The sequence below is a fragment of the Enhydra lutris genome, unplaced genomic scaffold (genome assembly GCF_002288905.1).
Source record: "Enhydra lutris kenyoni isolate GAN:26980312 unplaced genomic scaffold, ASM228890v2 scaffoldscaffold34, whole genome shotgun sequence".
Classification (NCBI taxonomy): domain Eukaryota; kingdom Metazoa; phylum Chordata; class Mammalia; order Carnivora; family Mustelidae; genus Enhydra; species Enhydra lutris.
Genome location: NW_019154118.1, coordinates 29,806,441 through 29,825,584, shown reverse-complemented (window position 1 = coordinate 29,825,584; position 19,144 = coordinate 29,806,441). Strand labels below are relative to the sequence as shown.

The 19,144-nt window shown below is 46.9% G+C and overlaps 1 protein-coding gene across 1 annotated transcript in view; it reads left to right on the top strand.

Annotated features, from left to right (window-relative positions):
* Positions 1 to 9,039, top strand: part of LOC111153801 (centrosomal protein 126) — a 95,483-nt gene extending 86,444 nt beyond the window's left edge. Inside the window, exons 9-12 of the mRNA XM_022513041.1 lie at positions 824 to 1,030; positions 1,234 to 1,236; positions 5,007 to 5,071; positions 8,809 to 9,039. Coding sequence (XP_022368749.1) covers positions 824 to 1,030; positions 1,234 to 1,236; positions 5,007 to 5,071; positions 8,809 to 8,871 — 338 coding nt within the window. The 3' untranslated portion in view covers positions 8,872 to 9,039. The remainder of the gene's footprint in view (positions 1 to 823; positions 1,031 to 1,233; positions 1,237 to 5,006; positions 5,072 to 8,808) is intronic.
* Positions 9,040 to 19,144: the final 10,105 nt, after the last annotated feature.

Genomic DNA, 19,144 nt, shown 5'->3' with positions numbered 1-19,144 from the left:
TGGATATAGAATAATGCACAAAACACACAGAAGTCTTGCCTTTCAGAAACTTCAAATCTATTAGGGAAGACCACCCTTTAAATAAACACGTTCTCTAGTCTTTACTTAGTGATTTCCCCGTTACTTTTAAGACCGAAGAACCTTCCCAATACAGAAGTTCAGAAGTGTTTCTTTCTTTCTCCTCTAGATTGCTCTACTGGTTTCATTCCTTAAGGTCTTTACTTTCCTTTGAATTTGTTTAAATGGATGATGTACAGGAAAACTGCAAATTGATTCTTTTATAAGCAGCAAACTAATTTGCTGAGTCACCTTTCCCTTTCCTTAAGACTCGGATTCTTCTCGGATCATACGTCAAATTCTCGTGTGTTCATGGGTCTGTCCCTTGGCAGTCAGTTCTGTTCAGCCCATCCCCTCCTTTTCTAACTTTTCTTTGCTTTCCTTTTATTTTACTCTTTTATTCATAACTTATCTTAATCGTTACTCTAAAGAATCTACTTCAACTTCTCTTTGAATTACCAATGGATAGCAAAAACACAACACAAACATAATCTAAAGGTGATATGTTTTTCCTTTAGCTCAGATAACATGCGAGGGGTGTTCATGGCCTCCCCGTCATCATCTTGAATTTCTGTTTTTTTAATCAGGGATGAGAAAATGCTAGCTGCAGATAATCCCAACAAATAAAATGCAAAGTAACAGAAGATTTACTGGGTTTCTATTTGTGAAGTGAATACACACAGATGCATGTCAGTTAAGTAGGGATGTGGGAAGACCACAAAGACAAAGAAGGGATCAAAGAATACTTAATGTAAAGTTTCTGTAGTTTCAGACAGTACTTCTCGGTTTTTGATGGCTGAAAACGTAGTGAAAGCTTCAGTGCCTGAGGTTGAAATCCTCACTGTCATGAACAGCAGGCAGCTACAGAAACCAAATCTGTCTTTAAATAAGACCCAGCCATTTAACATCTGTGTGCTCTCAGCTGCGGAACAGAAGCTCCTCCAGTCCCTCAGTCACCTCAATGAGAGGTTCCGCTGGGAGTACGGAAGACCACCTTTCATAAGAAATGTTATATTTTGTACTTAGACCATTTTAATTTAATTTAAAAATTGGAAATAAAAATACAAAATGTATCCAGATTATTAGGTACTTAAATCAAATACATAACAGTTAAAAAATATTTTTGAGCAGGGGTGCCTGGGTGGCTCAGTCAGTTAAGTCTTGATTTCAGCTCAGACTGTGATCTCAGGGTCCTGAAGTTGAGCGTGCCATCAGGCTCCGCGCTCAGCGTGGAGTCGGCTTGAGATCTCTGTCTCTCCCCCTCTCCCCACCCTCTCCCTCTCTCTAAAATATATATGAACGTGTGTGTGTGTGTGTGTGTGTGTGTGTCTATTTGGGTATACCCTACTATTTCAAGTGTACCATACTCAGGTCAGTTATGATGATGTTAATTTCTTTGACAGGCTTGTCTGTCTTCTAGGAATGTATGAATTCTCTTCTATTTCAGCAACATGACAAGCTAGGTATCTTTACTGACATCTTTCAAAAACAACCATAAATTCCAGATTAAGTATTTTTTAAAATCTTACATATAACAATAAACTGGTAAGAATATAAGGAATTCCTTCGGGAGAAGGACAGAGGAAGAAGGAGAGAGAGAATCTTAAGCAGTCTGCGCGCTTAGCATGGAGCCAGCTGTGGGGCTAGATCTCACGACCCTGAGATCATGACTTGAGCGGAAATCAAGAGTGAGACACTTAACTGACTGAGGCCCCCCAGGCGCCTGAATATAAGGAATACTTAAGACTAGGAACTGAATATAGATAAAGCCCAGAAAGCTGAAATGCGGTATCTAGCTGGTGTCTTGAGATTTCTTTAACCCACACAGTGGAATTGAGCTTTGCTCTTCACGGCTTCACAGAAGAAGGGACGGGTGACAAAACCCAGGGCCTACTCAAGCCGGTGGTCTCGCAGGAGATCCACCCCCCGCCCCCACATGAGCCCGGCCTCCTGAAGACCTGGAGCCTGTGGACAGACACGCGCACCAGGACAGGGAGGGCTGGAAGAGGCTCGCACGTCTTGAGTTTCAGGATTGAGCAGATGAGGGAGGAAGACGCACAGGCTTTTCTCACCTCCCTCTGTGTGTCTGTGCAGGATGTAGCACTTTCTCTGTGAGATTTTGTTAATACCACATTCTTACCAAAGGAAATTCTAAAGACTGCGTTTCAGAAAACCAAGAGTAATCTCAGATGGACAGTCCGAGGGGGGAAATTTGAACCAACATTATACAAAACAAAAAATTAATAAAGTAGTGTGTGTTTCAAAGACAATAATGTTAGCCTTAAAATACTTGTTAAAAGTAGTGTATAAGTTGGGAGAACATAAACGGTGTTAAAGTGTAGTAGGCTTCTTCTTAAGGAATTCGGTACAGTTTAACTTTTTTTATTCAAGTATAACTAACATACAGTGTTGCATTTGTCACAGGCGTACAATACAGTGATGCCACAGCGTGTGCATAACTCAGTGCTCATCACTATAAGTACGTTCCTCGTTCCGTCTCCCCTCACCTGCCCTCCGCCCCTCCCATGACCGTCAGCTTGTCTTCCACAGTTCAGTCTGTTTCTTGGTTTGCCTTTTTTTTTCCTTTGCTCATTTGCTTTGTTTCTTAAATGCCACATATGAGTGAAATTGTACACTCTTTGTCCTTCTCTGACTGACTTATTTCACATAGCGTTATATTCTCTGGGTCAGATTGACTTTAGATATTGGTAAAGGAAGTATGCTTCTGGTAGTTACAAGGGTCACAATGAAAGGACCAGAATAAAGTATACAATTTCCAAACTGGTAAAGAAGAAAAGTGGCATACAAATACATATATATATATGTATGTATGTATGTATATGTACACACACACACACACACACACATCTCAAATTGATTCAAAATAAGACAAAAATGGAGAGAAAAATAAACACAGAAGACACAGAACGGATAGAAATACGGTACTATAAAATGCCGAGTACAAATGTACTTACAAGGAATGTGTGGATTGTATGTTAAAAGATCTTTTTAAAATCTATGCTTTTATGACACAACCATATTTTGTTTATAAACTATGTATTTAAAGTTTTAAATACAGGTATAGAAGAGCTGAAAATAAAAAGTTGGAAAATATGTACCAAGCAAATTCTAACCAAAAGAAAACTTATTTCAGTGTATTATTATCAGACGAAATTGACTATAACACAGAAAACATTAGTAGACATAAAAAAGATCATGATGATTGAAGCTTTAATTTAGGAGACATATATAAAACATTTTCATTTTATATGCATTTAGGAACATGCCTCAAAATATATAAAATGTGTTTTGGCCATTGTGGGAGATTCCTTTTTCTGCGCTGCTAGTAACTGATGGAACAAACAGACAAAGTAAATCAATAGATGTGTAGGAATCAACCAGGGTTCCGAAAGTGATTAAAGGGACACATTCTTTGCAAGTATACCTGGATGATTTATTAAAACGAGCCACATATTATATCATAAAACAAGCCTGAAGCATTACAAAGGATTGGAGTTATGCACAGACTGACCACAATGCAATTTAGCTAAAAATGAGTAACAAAAAGATAACCATTAAGAGCACATTTCTAGGGGTGCCTGGGTGGCTCAGTTGGTTAGGGGTCCAACTCTTGATTTTGTCTTAGGTCGTGATCTCAGGATCATGGAATCGAGCCCCACGTCCAGCTCCCTGCTCAGCATAGAATCTGCTTGTCCCTCTCCTCCTCCTCCCCACTTGTGCTCGCTCACTCCCTCTCTCTCTCTCAAATAAATAAAATCTTAAAAGAATAAAAAAGAAACATACTTTTTTTCCTTTTAAAAATTGTATTTATTTATCTGACAGAGATCACAAGTAGGCAGAGAGGCAGGCAGAGGGGGAGGGGGAAGCAGGCTCCCCACCGAGCAGAGAGCCCGACTCCATCCCAGGACCCTGAGATCATGACCCGAGCCAAAGGCAGAGGCTTTAACCCACTGAGCCACCCAGGCGCCCCGAAACATATTTCTAAATAAACTGTGGTTCAGAGAAAATATCATAATGAAAATTACAAAACATTCACTTATTTTAGAAAGAGGACATAACCGTTAGCTCACCTGTGGCAGAGTATGGAAGAAAGAAATGCCACGTTCCATACAAGCTGATATTGGGAATTCTGCTTAAATTTTTAACGAAGTGTTGAAGTATAACGGTGAACTACTCTGAGAACGGGAGCCACAGACAAGGCCCTGAAGCCCACTGCAGAACCTTCTACAGAACAGAGGCTGTGGGGTCCTGCGACAGAGGCAGCAAGACTGCTGGGGGGAGGTGAAGGGGGAGAAAAAAAGCTTCTACTCTGTAGGCAGGGAGGCAGAACAGGCTGGGCCCAGAGCCTCAGAAGTCTCCCACTGTCTGTTGGAGGACGGGCACAAAAGTCTCTTGCATAAAACTTGTCAGAGATATAAGACAGATGTGACAACGAGAACAGACAGCTTTCCTGGCAGCTCCAAGAAGGGAATTTCCTTTTGGTTTAAAGAAAAAGAAGAAGAAAGACAAATGGAAAAGAAAAGAAAACCTAGTATTTGTATAAAGATTGTTATAGAATGGTCAAAGTATTAGGAATTCCTTTTTATCAACTTAAGTTTTATGTCCTTGTTTGTTTGTTTTTTTTAAAGATTTTATTTATTTATTTGACACAGAGAGATCACAAGTAGACAGAGAGGCAGGCAGAGAGAGAGGGGGAAGCAGGCTCCCCGCTGAGCAGAGAGCCCGATATGTCCTTGTTTTTAACCAAACTACTTCTGTTTCCTACCTAATATTAGTGTAAACACCATATCTGGACACAATAGAAAAAAGACTCTTAACTCAGTTTTAGTATTTTGTTATACCAGAATTTAATATCTGATTCTTTAGTGGTTTTTCTTGGTCAATATACATAACTAAATTACTTTTGTGTCGTGGCATAATTCTTTCAGATGTACAAGAAGCCATTTGCAAGAATCCATCCATCAAAAATACCTTACAAATAATACCACTTCTGGTAAGCATTTTAAGAAGCTTTTTTTTCCCTTATTTTAGGAAATGTCATGATTTCATGTGTAAGCATCCTGTATTGAAATTAATTTTTCTCGAGATTGGCTTTTAGCAAGTTTTCCGCCTCAGTTAACTTTCAATTATGACATGTTTTGTTAGAATCAGCAAATATCTTCTCATTTGCTAAGATCAAAATACAAAGTTTTTTTTACATCTGGAATATTCCATCATTCATGGGAACAGCAACAGGGATCAGTGTACTACTCTCCAGATAATTTTGGGTGTGTAGCCTAGCTGGAAAATTACTAAGAATTCTACCTTGGTAAGGTTTCCACCTTTGCTTCCGTCCCTTTCGTGTCTTTGAAGTTCAAAACTAGACATTGCTATTTGGAAGGGTTTTTTATTTTTTTGCATTAACAACTGAATTCTGGTAAATATACACATATAAATGGCAATTTATTGCATTAAGGAGTTTTCAGGCTAACAGGGAGAAAGAGCCCGTGGAAAGTGTACACCAGTCACTGTAATGTGACTTGAGACCATGTGTGGGCGGCACGGCCTTAGGAAATCGCAGAAGGAAGAGATCGTAGTGGCCAGAGGTGACCAGAGACAGGTCTCTGGAAAGGGCATCTGAGACTACGATGCTTTCTGTAGTGTCGCGGTCATCAAGGTAGGTGTTCAACAAGGAGACGTTGGTTAGGGGATTAACTGGATGCTCGCTCAGTTCTGAAGTCTGGAGGGAGAAGTGAGATTACGCAAGTCTGCTTCATTCCCTATTATTTTCTGTCACATAAACAAAGGGATACGTTTCTTACCACGTTTTAGATATTTGCTTATGTCTTAGATACGCCTGTAAGTAGTAAGAGGCTGCCCCTGCCTTCTTACGCTTTTTCTTTCCCTCTGGGCAAATGGTTCTCGGAAGCAGCCTTTCTGCTGCCCTGAGTGGTACACACAGCGCCTGTGACATCTGTCACTTCGACCCCTGACAGATGTGGACACGGTTGCTCTTCACGTGCCAGCTGGCTTTTTGCTCAATCTCTCACCTCTGTCGATTCAGCCACTTCAGTAATTCTTGCAGTGACAATTTTCGTGTGTCTGAATGTGTGACAGTTTTGTTGTTTATGGCATAAGTGGTTGTCACCTCACCCGGGCGAGAGAAAGCCCACGGTGAGGGAGATCACTTCTCTCCACGGCCGCTCAACCTGCGAACAGTGTGTGACCCCAGACAGCCGGCGGCCTGACCGTAGACACTGCCGAGTGAGGAGAGGAGGTCTCGGAGTCCCCAGAGCACTCGGCGGGTGCGCCGGTGCTCCGCGCTGTGCACAGAAGCCTCGGCTCGTGCCTGGAGGGCTCCTAGTGTAGACGACCGCTGACAGGCCAGACTCGATTCTGTCTGACCTCTCACACCCGCTAGGACAGTTGGTAACCGTGGGCTTCTTTTAGTCCCTTCATCTCCAGACGTGTCCCTCTTCTTACTTCGTCATCACTGACCTAGGTCGGAGACCTTCCATTTATTTTCAGGAGAAATGGTCTAAAATCACAGATGTTAACTGCTTGTTTGAACAGCTGACGTGACAAGCATCCACCCCTCCCCCATCAGAATTGCTTCATTTGCATGTTCTGCAGGGGGATCGCAACATTTATTTGCCCTTTTTCTACTATTTTAATTTTTACTTTTCAATTGGATTTGCTGATTGTTGACATTTTGTCATACTTGCTTATCTGACAGATGGAAGGACGGGTGGATGGATGGATGGAAGAGTAGAATGAATAGAAGAGGAAAGGACAGGAGAGAGACTCTCTCGCGCGTGCACGCGCACACACACACACACACACACACACACACACACACACCCCTCCGTGAGCTGTTTGAAAGTCAGTTACAGACATGACGATATTTCCCCACTAAACCTTAAGCATCCGTGTTCTCCTAAGAACAGACGCTCTCCTGCATGACCGCAGCAGCACCCTCCCGAGGGGCGGACACTGACACACGCTCAGATTTAGATTCTCCAGCTGGAAAAGGAAGTGTCTTCTGTGGCTGCTTTACTCCTCCGATGCCGGACGCAGCCTGGGGTTAGACGCCGCAGTGCACGTCTGCTCTCCTCCCTCTCCAGCCTTCCCTGCGCATGGACGCCTCTCCAGAGGCTGAGCCCGGGGCCTCGAGGGCTGTCCCAGGACGTGGAGGCTCCCAGTGGTTTCCTCAGTAGATACGGCTTAACGTTTGTGGTGGACGCAGCGTTTCACAGTTTGTGTTCTCAGAGCGGCTTTTGTCACCTGCTTGATTGTACCTCTATCTTGGCTTCCGGTGTTCTGTTTAGCTGCGTTTAACTCATTTTGAGTCCAGAAGACAGATGTCCAAGCTTTTAGAGTTACGTGTGAAGCACGCACAATACGTGCTTCGTGCCTCCCCCAGGAATAAAGTGAACGGGCTCAGCTCGTCTTCCGCCTTTTGTTTCCATCACGATAGGTGTAGTCTTTAGTCCCGATCCACTGGCCTCTGGAAAGCTTTCAAAATTTGTTCCTGTCTGTCCGTCACAATTTCAAATAAGTAAAATTATTTAATATGTACGTTCTAGAAAGGCACGGTGTAATCATGTTCCTATACTTTGTGTGCGTGACACAAGAGACCACTACAGCTACCTCGTTTTTACCAGGACGCTAGTGCTATAGCCCAGTTCTCTCCATATAATGGCAGAAATATCTGTTCAGGAATATTTGTTGGTTTGGAGATGTTGCAGGTAAGGTTTTTATTAATGTTTCTTATTTTATTTTACATTTCCACTCCAATGTTTTCATACCCATATGAACTTATAAGAATTTCTTTTCAAATGATAATGTATGTCATGTGTGTCCAGCTTTATAATTTAAAAGCATTATGTAGTTAACTCAGGAACTGAATTACTCAGCAGAGCAACACTCACTCTTACGTGAGAAACCTACCAGATGCCCCAATATAGAAAACTCAAATGTTGTTGGTTTAAGATTTGAGAATTTATGTTTAATTCTCAAAGATCATACACCTCTCTGGAGAGTGCACAACCTGGGCGAAGTTTATACATTAATGCACATTAATTAATACTCTTTGGTGGCAAGTGGACCTTATTGTTGCCAGATGGTTTCACACACACACTCTTGTGTAATCTTCTAAGTGAGGGACATCAAGTAATTCTCTTGAGTCTGAGAAATGTTCAGGGGCAGAGCGAGGATTGGCCCTTTCCCCTGTTCCCCCCCAAATCTCTTCTCCCTTTTGTAATTCTTACTCCAGTTGATGCCACCATCGTCCCCCAGATTTCCCAGTCAGAGTGTGTGCCTCATCCAGGCTTCGCGTGGTCCCGCAGCCCGACAGTAGACCGCCCTAAGGGCACTAAGTGAGCCTCCGCCGCACCCAGGACTCTTCCCTCCTGCGGCACGTGTCTTAGTCCCACCTCGGGGTTCCCGGTCTTAGCCCCGCAGCATCCTGGGGTGTTCTGTGAGCCGCCGCTGCCTCTCCTAGAGCAGAAGACCTCCGCTTCTGACCGCTCACACGGCCGATGATGACAAGGGCAGAAAGAGTGGAGATGAGGGGTTCTTGCTGAGTGTGCTGCCTTCCACCGCTGGGACTCGTGGGGACCGAGGGCTGTGCAGCCTTACAGGGACCGAAGTACCCTTTCGTGTCCCGCCGCAGTCTGTGATCTGTGAAGAGGGGCCCGCGGGAAAGCCCGTGAGTGCTGGCGCGCAGTGACCCCGTCCCTTGTGTTACAGAACAGCCGGCCGAGAGGCAGCCGGTCTCCGGGGGTCGGATCCAGGCTGCAGAGGAAATACTGACGGACCGCGGCGGCCAGTCGTACTGTCCTCGCGGCCGCTGACAACGGCCTGTAAATAGAGCATAGATTTCCGCATTTGTTAAGGATTTAAATACTACAACCATAAGGTAAAGGTAAATCATAACATGAGTAATGGAGATAAATTGACTGGTTTACATTTATGCTACAAGGTTATTATATATTTTATTGATAATACATTTTTAGTGAATGGAAATGCTTCATTGTTTTTAATGAGCATGCTACTGAAAACGCATGCATTATATTTGAAAATAAAACAGGGTATTTTGTTATTCAAATTATGTATTAGCTGTAGTTGTGAAGCTTTGTTTTTCTGAAATTCCTAATAAATTCTATTAAATTTTGGTACAGTGGTGTAAAAAGTTCATGATTAATCAATACCCCATATAAACAGTAAAGCCATCTAAGACTTGGAAGGATCTCTGTACTTGGAGGTGTTACCAAAGGGTGTTAATTACGAAAACCAAAAGAAACTCCTTGTATAATCATGAAACTCCTTCTATGATTTTAGAAGTTTTTTGTAGAATTATGATAATTTCATGTATCTTCTTACTTTCCCTCACCCACTTCTACTTCAGACTCTCATCTAGACAGTCCGGGAAAGCTGACAGATGGCATTTGTAAGTGTGGTGGACTGGCAGAGTAAAATCTGTCGTGTCAATCCCATCTTAGGGGCGCCCGGGGGGCTCAGTCGGCTGAGTGGCTGACTCTTGGTCTCAGCTCAGGTCTTGATCTCAGGGTCGTGAGTTCATGCCCCGCGTTGGGCTCCTATTTAAAAGTTTTCAGCTCTCTCCCTTTGGCTGCTAGAGGGACCGAGCGTATAAGGCTCTCTGTATCCTGAGTCCTCCCTGTTTGCGCTAATGCCCAGACCCCTTGCAGCCCAGCCTGCCGTCCCATGCCTCTCTGCCCAACTGCACGCTGTCCCCTAGCTCGGAATGCCTTCGTCAACCTCCGCTGACATCTGCCTGAATCACGTTTACTCTTTCTTCCAAATTCTACTCAGGTTGAACGTTCTCTGATGTTTCCTAATAATTCTCTGCCACCTTTGTATAAATTATGTCCTTTGCGTTCTGAACCACAATTATTTCTGTGTATATATCCCTCTCGTAGATAAAGTGCTCCTGGCAGCTAACGGTTGTCAGTGGCGTCTGTCCCCTGAGGAACTAAAGTGGGGGACACAGCGGCAGATCAAAATAACGAAGGAAAGGAAAATATTCAACTGTGCGCTAGGTGCTGCTCCGTGTATTAGGGAGACAGTAAAAACAAAAGTAATTATTTTCTTCTATCACGGACTTACATTTTAGTCGGGAATACAGATTTCCAACATAAGCAGCCGTCACCGGAAGGTTAGAAGGCGCGGCAAGGGAAAGCTGGGCGGGGGCGGGGCGGAGTACTGGGGTCCACGGGAGCCCGCTGGGGTGCACGGAGACGGTGTCTGAGGACTGAAGGGAGGGGAGCCAGCCCTGGCAGCCGCAGGGGAGCAGAGCGGCCAGAGGGCAGGAAAGTAGGCTGTTCTCTTAGCGAGGACTGGGGAACCGGCGGGGGTGTCCGGAGGAAAAGAAAGCGAACAGAGGATTGGAACAGGGCTTCCTGTCACCCATGGCTGGTGGCAAAATGCATTTCCTACTCTGAGAGGTCCAGGGTGGGACTGAGACCATACCAGGGCTGCTGCTCCCTGGACCCATGTGGAACCACAAGGGTCTGGAACATAACCTTGGCCGCATATTGAAATCACATGAGGAACTTTAAAAAATCTTGACGTCTGGGTTACCCCGGGGGGCGATTTGAGCATTGAGATTTTTTAAAGCTCCCCAGACAAATTATAATGAGAAGCCAAGGGTAAGAAACAGTAATGCAAACAAGTAATGGGGCCGGGGATCAAATCCAGTCTGGGCGCCCTCTCCAGCTGGCGGGCTTGGGGACGACCCAAGGGCAGCGACCATGCTGCGGACAGTGTCTTTCTGGACCCGCCTCGCCCCCCGTCCACCGCAGAGGTGGCCGTACACGTGACTGACCGGTACTGGTGGTCAGGAGTGCGGGAAGAGCTCCGTGGGCCTCCGCCGGGAGCGGCTCTGGCTTCCCTCCTCACCAGCAACAGATGCAGGCTCTTCCCATTCCCTGCTTCCTGGGTTCGGGGTTCAGGACTGTTCCTGCGGGGGTTTGCTGCACTCTCAGAGTCCGCCCTGAGTACCGAAAAGCCCACGGAGGAGGGGACAGACTGACACAGGGCACCCAGCTTCTTCGCTCCACAGCATCTTCTCGCCGCAGCCCACTGACCTCAGCAGCACCCCACCCCCGGCCACCGCAGGCATCAGCTGACACCCACGGGGACCTCGACACCCAAGCCCCCTCCTCCTCACTGCTGCAAGCTCTGGAGTCTGCACCTCTGTTGTCCCCTCCCAGACCCTCCTTCTCCAGTTCCTCCCATAGGGGGTAAGATGTCATTCTTGTATTCCCTAGTCCCAGGATTCTGAACAGCGGCTGTGTTGTCCTGACTGATACAGTCTGATGGAGGAGACACACGTGGGAGATGAATGCGATTCTGAATTTTGGGGGAAAACTTGAAATGAAAAGGAGAGAATGAATGAAAAGGAGAGAAGAGCCTCCCAGGTCTAGATGAGACAGAACCAGGAGACAGGGAGGAAGCAGGGTGCGACACCGTCCTGGTAAGTGCCCCAATTATCTAGAAAGGAATTTCAAATAAGGAACTTGAAATACAGATGCTAAAAAATTAGGACTTATAACTACGCTCTCACATCTGAATTTTTTTTTAAAGATTTTATTTATTTATTTGACAGAGAGATCACAAGCAGGCAGAGAGAGAGGAGGAAGCAGGCTCCCCGCTGAGCAGAGAGCCCGATGCGGGGCTCGATCCCAGGACCCTGAGATCATGACCTGAGCCGAAGGCAGCGGCTTAACCCACTGAGCCACCCAGGCGCCCCTCACATCTGAATTTTTAATGAAATTATAAAATGGGCATTTCCAAAACGGGAATTTTACCTTTTTGAGTAGAATGGTACTGAGGAAAGTAACACGAGGATTGAGGCCAGTGGTTCTGGGAGAACTCAGGCAGGCCTCACCAAATTAGGTCCTTTTCTGACATGCCAGCCCAGTGTGTAGCTGCAGGGTTTGGGCAGCTGTGTGTCCGCTGCTGCGTCACATGTCCAGGAGGAGAACGGGGACAGGACTAGCAGCTGCAGGGACTAAGTGACTTCTCTCTCTCTAGGACTGGGCGCACCTTTTTGCCAGCACCATTCCCAGGAAAGCAAGTGAGCCACCAGACTGCTCCTGAAGTGGTGTCCCAACCTGGGCTTGGAGAGCAGCGAGGTCCGGCAGGGCTCCGGGGAGAGCCAGCTCCGTGCTCAGGTGCAGGAGACCCGGCGCTGCTCCCTGGGGGTAGAGCACACCCACGTCCTTCCCGGAGCACTAGTGCCGGGAGCAGCTGCAGAGTGATGGAAATAGACGTGAACTAGAAATGTCTGTTTATGAAACCTCTTACGGTAACTTGTGAGGGCATTTTACAAAAAAATGGTATTTGGGCTTTTTTTAATTATCCATTTGGGTATAATATATAGTCCCAAAGTTACCACAGCCCCCAAAATGGCCCTTGGTGGCAGCATCAGAGCCAAGGTTAGCTCTCTGTGTGGCAGAGGGAGGCCCTCCCGGAACCCTGGGATCACACTGTCTTCCAAATCGAACGGTTGGCACTTTGGGACTACAAAAAAAATTTTTTTTTTACATTAGAAGGTAATGAATCAAAATTGGAAATTGCAAGATTTAAGGGAGCAAATTCTTGTGGCTTTTAATGACCCTGCTCACTTCCGGTTTGCAGAGCCTGGCCTGGGAGGTGAGGGACCACACCCTGCCACGTGCGGGCACGTGCTGTGACTTCACCCCAACGGACAGCCGAAGAGCCACGTGTTCGTCGCCGTTGACAGAGGAGCGCAGAGGCTCAGAGACGAGCCCGCTCCCCGCCGGCCGGCCCCCCAGGGTCACGTAGCTGGTCAGTTGCGGCATCACGGTGCACACCCAGGTCTGGCTGGCTGCAGCCCCCGTGTTCTTTCTGCCATGCTCTCTGGGGAAAGCAGGAACTGCAGGACCAGTTAGGGAGAAGGGAAAAGGAAATGAAAAAAGGACGGCAACAGGAAACATTTTGTACTTTCCTATTTGGGGAGGAGAAGCATAGGACTTAGGAAAAGTAAAAGCTAATAGAAAAGTTAAAGGTCAGGTTTTAAAAAACAGAAAGCTGCACACCTCTACTAGTAAATATTTGAGGCATTTTGTGCACATCAAGATACAGTTTTGTGAATTGGGATATTATTTATAAAATGACATTCCAGTGGGCGAAGCAGGCCAAAGGGCTACGCCGTGATTTCTGTGGAGCCTTCCAAGCACCTTGGATTACAACTCAGCTTTTTTTTTTTTCAAAGCAAGGATTTGTACTTCGGTGTCACCATCGCTGTGCTCAGCGTCAGCCCACGTGCCGAGCCCACGCCGCAGCTGATAGTCTCTTACCTTTTACCTGTGTCCCCGAGAATGTCTCTACAAGCAAAGCGTCGTTTAAAATAGTTGAACTCTGGTCGAGTCTGAGCAAACACACCTCTCTGGTGAGCTTAAAACGCAGGACGAGTCTTTATTTTTCTAGTATTTGAACATTAGGATGCCATCGTTTCGTAAGCCTGTGGGGCGACCCAAATCCCAGTGCAGCACTGGCCAGAACACCTCCAGAGAGGGGCACTGGGGCTTAGCGGAGCTGGGGGGGCCGCTGTCAATGACAGAGGCACACGGGAACTGTAGGGAATTAAAGCGGAAGAGAATATCTATAGAAGTGAAAACTAGTGACAATGTGATTCATATATAGACAAGGAAGAAAAATGCCTTCCACACTGACTTTTACATTTTAGGAAAAAAGGACCTCTTTCCGACTGAGATGGTAAATTTTCTCAAATTTGCATGGAGATGCATTTCCTCTTGGTGGTACACGCTGTGTGGGCATGGTCAAGGCCGGGAGCCTTGCGTGTCCACACCCCAGCGGCCTGCGCCCCACATCTCCTGCCGGTTCTGCCCTTTCCAGAAAGGGGCGCTGCTAGGACTGAGCCACCAGCATGAGCACGAGCATGGGGACGGGTCCGAACACACACACAGACCTTGTGCACACAGGGGCCTCCTCACTCTGCCCCGAGAGGACCGGGCACTCAACCCTTATTCCCTAATGAAAAGAACCCGGGTTGTGGGGGAAGTGACTGATTCCAGGACTATGCAGAGAGAATACAACATGGGCTTGGAGTAAGGATGCACTGAATGAAATAAATAGAAGCAGGACATTTCAAATGTCCCACCTGTCTGCAGGGACAATCCAACAGTGATCCCAGCAGAAACAAAATCAGGTGTGATATCAGATTACAGCCCAAAGAATAAACCAGAAAGAAGTCCATACTGATACAAATAAATGATCGTATAAGTAGAAGGGGAGGAAGGAATGACTTCTTTACACAAGGGACCCAGCACATATGGAAGGGATGAGGAAACAGAAGAATCACCGTTAGCCACACAGTTGTTGCAAACAAGACCCGCAAGCGGATGTCAAAATTAGCTTGGAGGAGAAACAGGACATCTACATCGCCTCAAAGTATGTCCCCCAAAATATTTAATGACAAGGAGAAAAAGTCCTTTTACACTAAGGGGACCTGGCAGATCTCACCTGTAAGTAAACAGTTTAGGTCATGATTACCATAAGAAAACATTTTGAAATCCTACTGTGACCCTTGATATCATGCAGTGAAGCGGGTATGACTTCACTTCAGTCGGGGGGGAAAGCATCACACAAACTCAAGGGACATTCCACAGAATGCCCCACCAGCACCTTCTAGAAGCGTCAAGGCCATGAAAGAAAAAGAATAAGACGAACTGTCGCAGATGAGGAGAGACCAGAGGACATAAAATACAATATGACAGAGTAAGGACAGAACTGCTGGGTTTTTTAGTTAGTTAATAGTCTTCCAATAATGTTTGTTTCCAAGTTTTGATGCCTCTGCCCGTGGTTATATGAGATGTTAACAGCAGGGAAAGCTGGGACAGAAATACAGCCACTCTGCATATGACGACGAGGCTTCCGCAGGTCTCAGATTACTTCAGAAGAAACAGTGACCGGGTGCCTGTGTGGCTCAGTCCATTGAGTGTCCAACTCTAGATTTTGGCTCAGGTCATGGGTCATGGGTCATGGGCTGGAGCCCCAGGCCAGGCTTCGCATTAGGCGTGGAGTCTGCTTATAATTCTTTCTTTCTCCTTTTGCTCTGTCTCTCTCTTAAAAAAAAAAAAAAAAAAAAAAAGTTTTTAAAAACTCTCAAAATATTTAAAATCTTTTGTTGTACTGTATGTCCCAGTTTTGGGTTCAGAACAAATACCTCTATAATTCTATAAAACCTTAAAACATATACTTTATAATTTCTTAAAGTGTATTAAGCACTTATGTATATATGTGCCGGTTTGGTATGCATGATACAGAATTAACCATTGAAGTCATCCGTTTGAAGGCCAAATTCCAAGCCAAGGTGAGGGATGTTGCAGAAAAGCGACAGGTGCTTCCTGATGAGGCCCGGTGGGCCAGTGCGTCTCCCGGGGCAGCAGAGGTGAGTGCCGGGGGCAGGAGGCCCTAGGAAGGGATCCTCAGGGCTCCTGGAGGCCCCTGGGCTGTAGCCTTCCGCACTGGGGGCTTCTCTTCCCCTCCACAGGGTTCCTGTGGTCGCTCGCGCTCATTGGCTTCCGGCGTATGTCTCATCGAAAAGTAAACCCGTTTCGCAGGAGGAGAAAATCCATTGTGTACTGATCGATTGAAAGGAAAGCCTACATGCCAGGAAAAGGACTTTGTCTTGCAATGAAGACGCCTCCCCTGGAATGAGAGCTAGCGGTTTCTGGAAGCTTCTGTCAGAGGTGGTGCAGTGCTGCGCATGAGCAGGATCTCCTCTCCTCCCAGCAACCCAGTGAGCCCGGAACCGAGTTGTGGGCACACTCCGCACAGAAGAGCTGAGTCACGTGCCCAAGGTCACGGAGACTGGAAAGGACATCTCTGGGAGTGAAACCAAGGTCTGTTTGACCGTAGTGCTCACTTACCCCCTTGTCATGGGCAGCCGGCTCCCACGGCAGAGCAGAAGTCTCTAGATGATTTTTGGGCGTATCTACAAGATCAAAAACTTTCACAAGAAAATGCATCTGCCATTTGGATGGAGAACTGTTTAATCAACCGCATGAGTGGGTAGGGCGGGTTGAAACTTGAGTCTGTTAGCTTCATAGACCCCAGGTGGAATGTTCTAGGCACCCTGTGTCCTTCGTGCTAATGGTGTCACGCTGCTCACTGGATTCCAAACAAACTCCTTTAACTCTTGGGCGAGTTCAGTAAGAAAGGAAGAACAAGGATGAGCTAGTCTCAGCCTGCATTTCTCAAGTTCTTAGCATCCCCCAAGTTTTCCCAGAGGAAAGATCTGGAGACCTTCTCCGAAGGTTACCCTCGGAAATCCCCTCCCCTTTTCCTGTGTGGCAGGCCATGAGTGTCCCTCGCCCTGGCCGGTCCCAGCTGTCTGTGTGGGGTTTGCTCTGGGGGCCGGGTGGCTGTTTTCCTGCGGCCCCTGCGAAGCCCAGGGTGTCAGCGAGCGCAGAGACCGCGTCGGAAGGGATCCCGCTCCAGCACCTTCCCCGAATGCGCATGTGCTCAGGTGTGACACGTGCCCCTTGAGGCCCTGTCTGTGGGACAGGCCACAGCTGGAGGAAGACGGCGGAGCTTGGCCTCCTGGGGACTCGCTGTAAAGGGACTGGCTGTGGACCCCGCTCTGCTGGGAGAATCAGGAGCTCGCGGAGTGAGCCGGGGCCGGGCGGGCGGAGGGGAGGACGCGCAGCGGGGGAGGACGCGCAGCGGGGGAGGACGCGCAGCGTGAGGGAGCACAGTGGGGCCGCAGCTGGGGCTCCACGTGGGCCGCCAGGGCCCCAGGCTGGAACCGGCCGGGGCGACTTCCTGCACTGTCTCAGCGCGCGACTCAGTCATCCTGGGCCACCCAGTAGGCCCTTAAATAACGGGAAAGCCGCAGTCAGAGAATACGTTTAACTGCAGCTTCCCATCTGCCATAATCAGTCGTAAAACTGGGTCGTTACTGTTGAACCCTCTGCTCTGCGATTTCTGTGGAACTGGTGTGACACACTGCCCTCTAGTGGCTCCAAAACAACGGCCTTCGCACCACTATCCAAGCCAGGAGCTGCTCCTCTAAAAACGCGGGTTTATGTTTTTGATGTAAGCTCCGCGAGGCGACCTGCGGTGCGTCACCGCTTTCAGACGGAGCGCGCGGCGGTCCGGCCGCTGCGCCTGACGCCCGGAGCTCGTCGCATCACGCGCCCTCCTTCCGCCCGTCGCCGTCACCCCAGCCCTCGCCCCTCCCTTCTGTGACCCTCAGCTTGGTTCCCGGAGTCCAGAGCCTCTCACGGCTTGTCTCCCTCCCTGATTTCTCCCCCTTCAGCCTTCCCTCCTTCCCTGCGGTCCTCTGCTCTGTTCCTTATGTTCCATCTGTGAGTGACACCGGAGCGGACTTGCTCTCGGCCCGGCTGGCTTCACTCCGCACAGCCCCGTCCAGTCCCGTCCACGGTGGTGCAAAAGCTGGGTGTTCGTCCTTTCTGATGGCCGAGGAATAGCCCCTTGTGTATGTGGACCACATCTTCTTTACCCATTCGTCTGTCGAAGGGCATTTTGGCTCCTTCCAGTGTGGCATTTGTGGCCGTTGCTACTATCAACACTGGGGTGTGTGTGCCCCTTCTTTTTCCTCCATCGGCATCTTTGGGGTAAATGCCCAGTAGAGCGATTGCTGGGTCACAGGGTAACTCTACTTTCAATTTTTTGAGGAACCTCCACCCTGTTTTCCAGAGAGGCCGCACCAGCTGGCATTCCCACCAACAGTGGAGGAGGTTCCCCTTTCTCCGCATCTTCACCGACATCTGTCGTTTCCTGACTTGTTAATTTTAGCCATTCTGAGTGGTGTGAGGTGGGATCTCACTGTGGTTTTGATTTGTATTTCTCTAATGGCTAGTGATGTGGAGCATTTTTCATGTGTCTGTGAGCCATTTGTATTATCTCATTTGGAAAAGTGTTCATGTCTTCTGGCCATTTTTTTTAAGATTTTATTTATTTATTTGAGAGAGATACAGTGAAAGAGAGCATGAGCGAGGAGAAGGTCAGAGAGAGAAGCAGACTCCCCGTGGAGCTGGGAGCCTGATGCAGGACTCGATCCTGGGACTCCGGGATCATGACCTGAGCCGAAGGCAGTCGTCCAACCAACTGAGCCACCCAGGCGTCCCTCTTCTGGCCATTTTTTGACGTGATTATCGTGTTGAGTTTGAGGAGTTCTTTATAGATCTTGGATATCGGCCCTTTGTCTATAGTGTCACTTGCAAATATCTTCTCCCATTCCGCGGCTTTTCTCTTTGTTTTGTTGACTGTCTCCTTTGCTGTGCAGAAGCTTTTTATCTTGAAGTGGTTTTTTTTTCCTTTGTTTTGAACTTTTAGTACTTCATTTTTGCCTTTGTTTCCTTTGCCTTTGGTGACATGTCTAGCAAGAAGTTGCTGCAACTGAGCTCAAAGAAGTTTCTGCCTGTGTTCTCCTTTAGGATTTTGATGAATTCCTGTCTCACATTTCATCCAGTTTGAGTCTATGTTTGTGCGTGGTGTGAGGAAATGGTCCAGTTTCATTCTTCTGCATGTGCCTGTCCAGTTTTCCCAGCACCATTTATTGAAGAGTCTGTCTTTTTCCATTGGACATTCTTTCCTGCTTTGTCGAAGATTTGTTGACCACAGAGCTAAGGGTCTATTTCTGGGATCCCTATTTTGTTCCATTGATCTATGTGTCTCATATGTTTTTTTGTGCCAGTACCATACTGTCTTGATGATCACAGCTTTGTTATAGAACTTGAAGTCAGCCCCCAAGTTTTGGTTTTCTTTTTCAACATTGCCTTGTATTCAGGATGTCTTCTGATTCCATACAAATTTTAGGATTGTTTGTTCCAACTCCATGAAAAATGTCGATGGCATTTTGATAGGGATTGCATTGAAAGTATAGATTGCTCTAGGATGGATATTTTAACAATATTCTTCCCATCCATGAGCATGGAATATTTTTCCATCTCTTTGTGTCCTCCTCAGTCTCTTTCTAAGTGTTTTGTAGTTTCTAGAGTACAGCTCTTTTACCTCTTTGGTTAGGTTTATTCCTGGGTATCTCATGGGT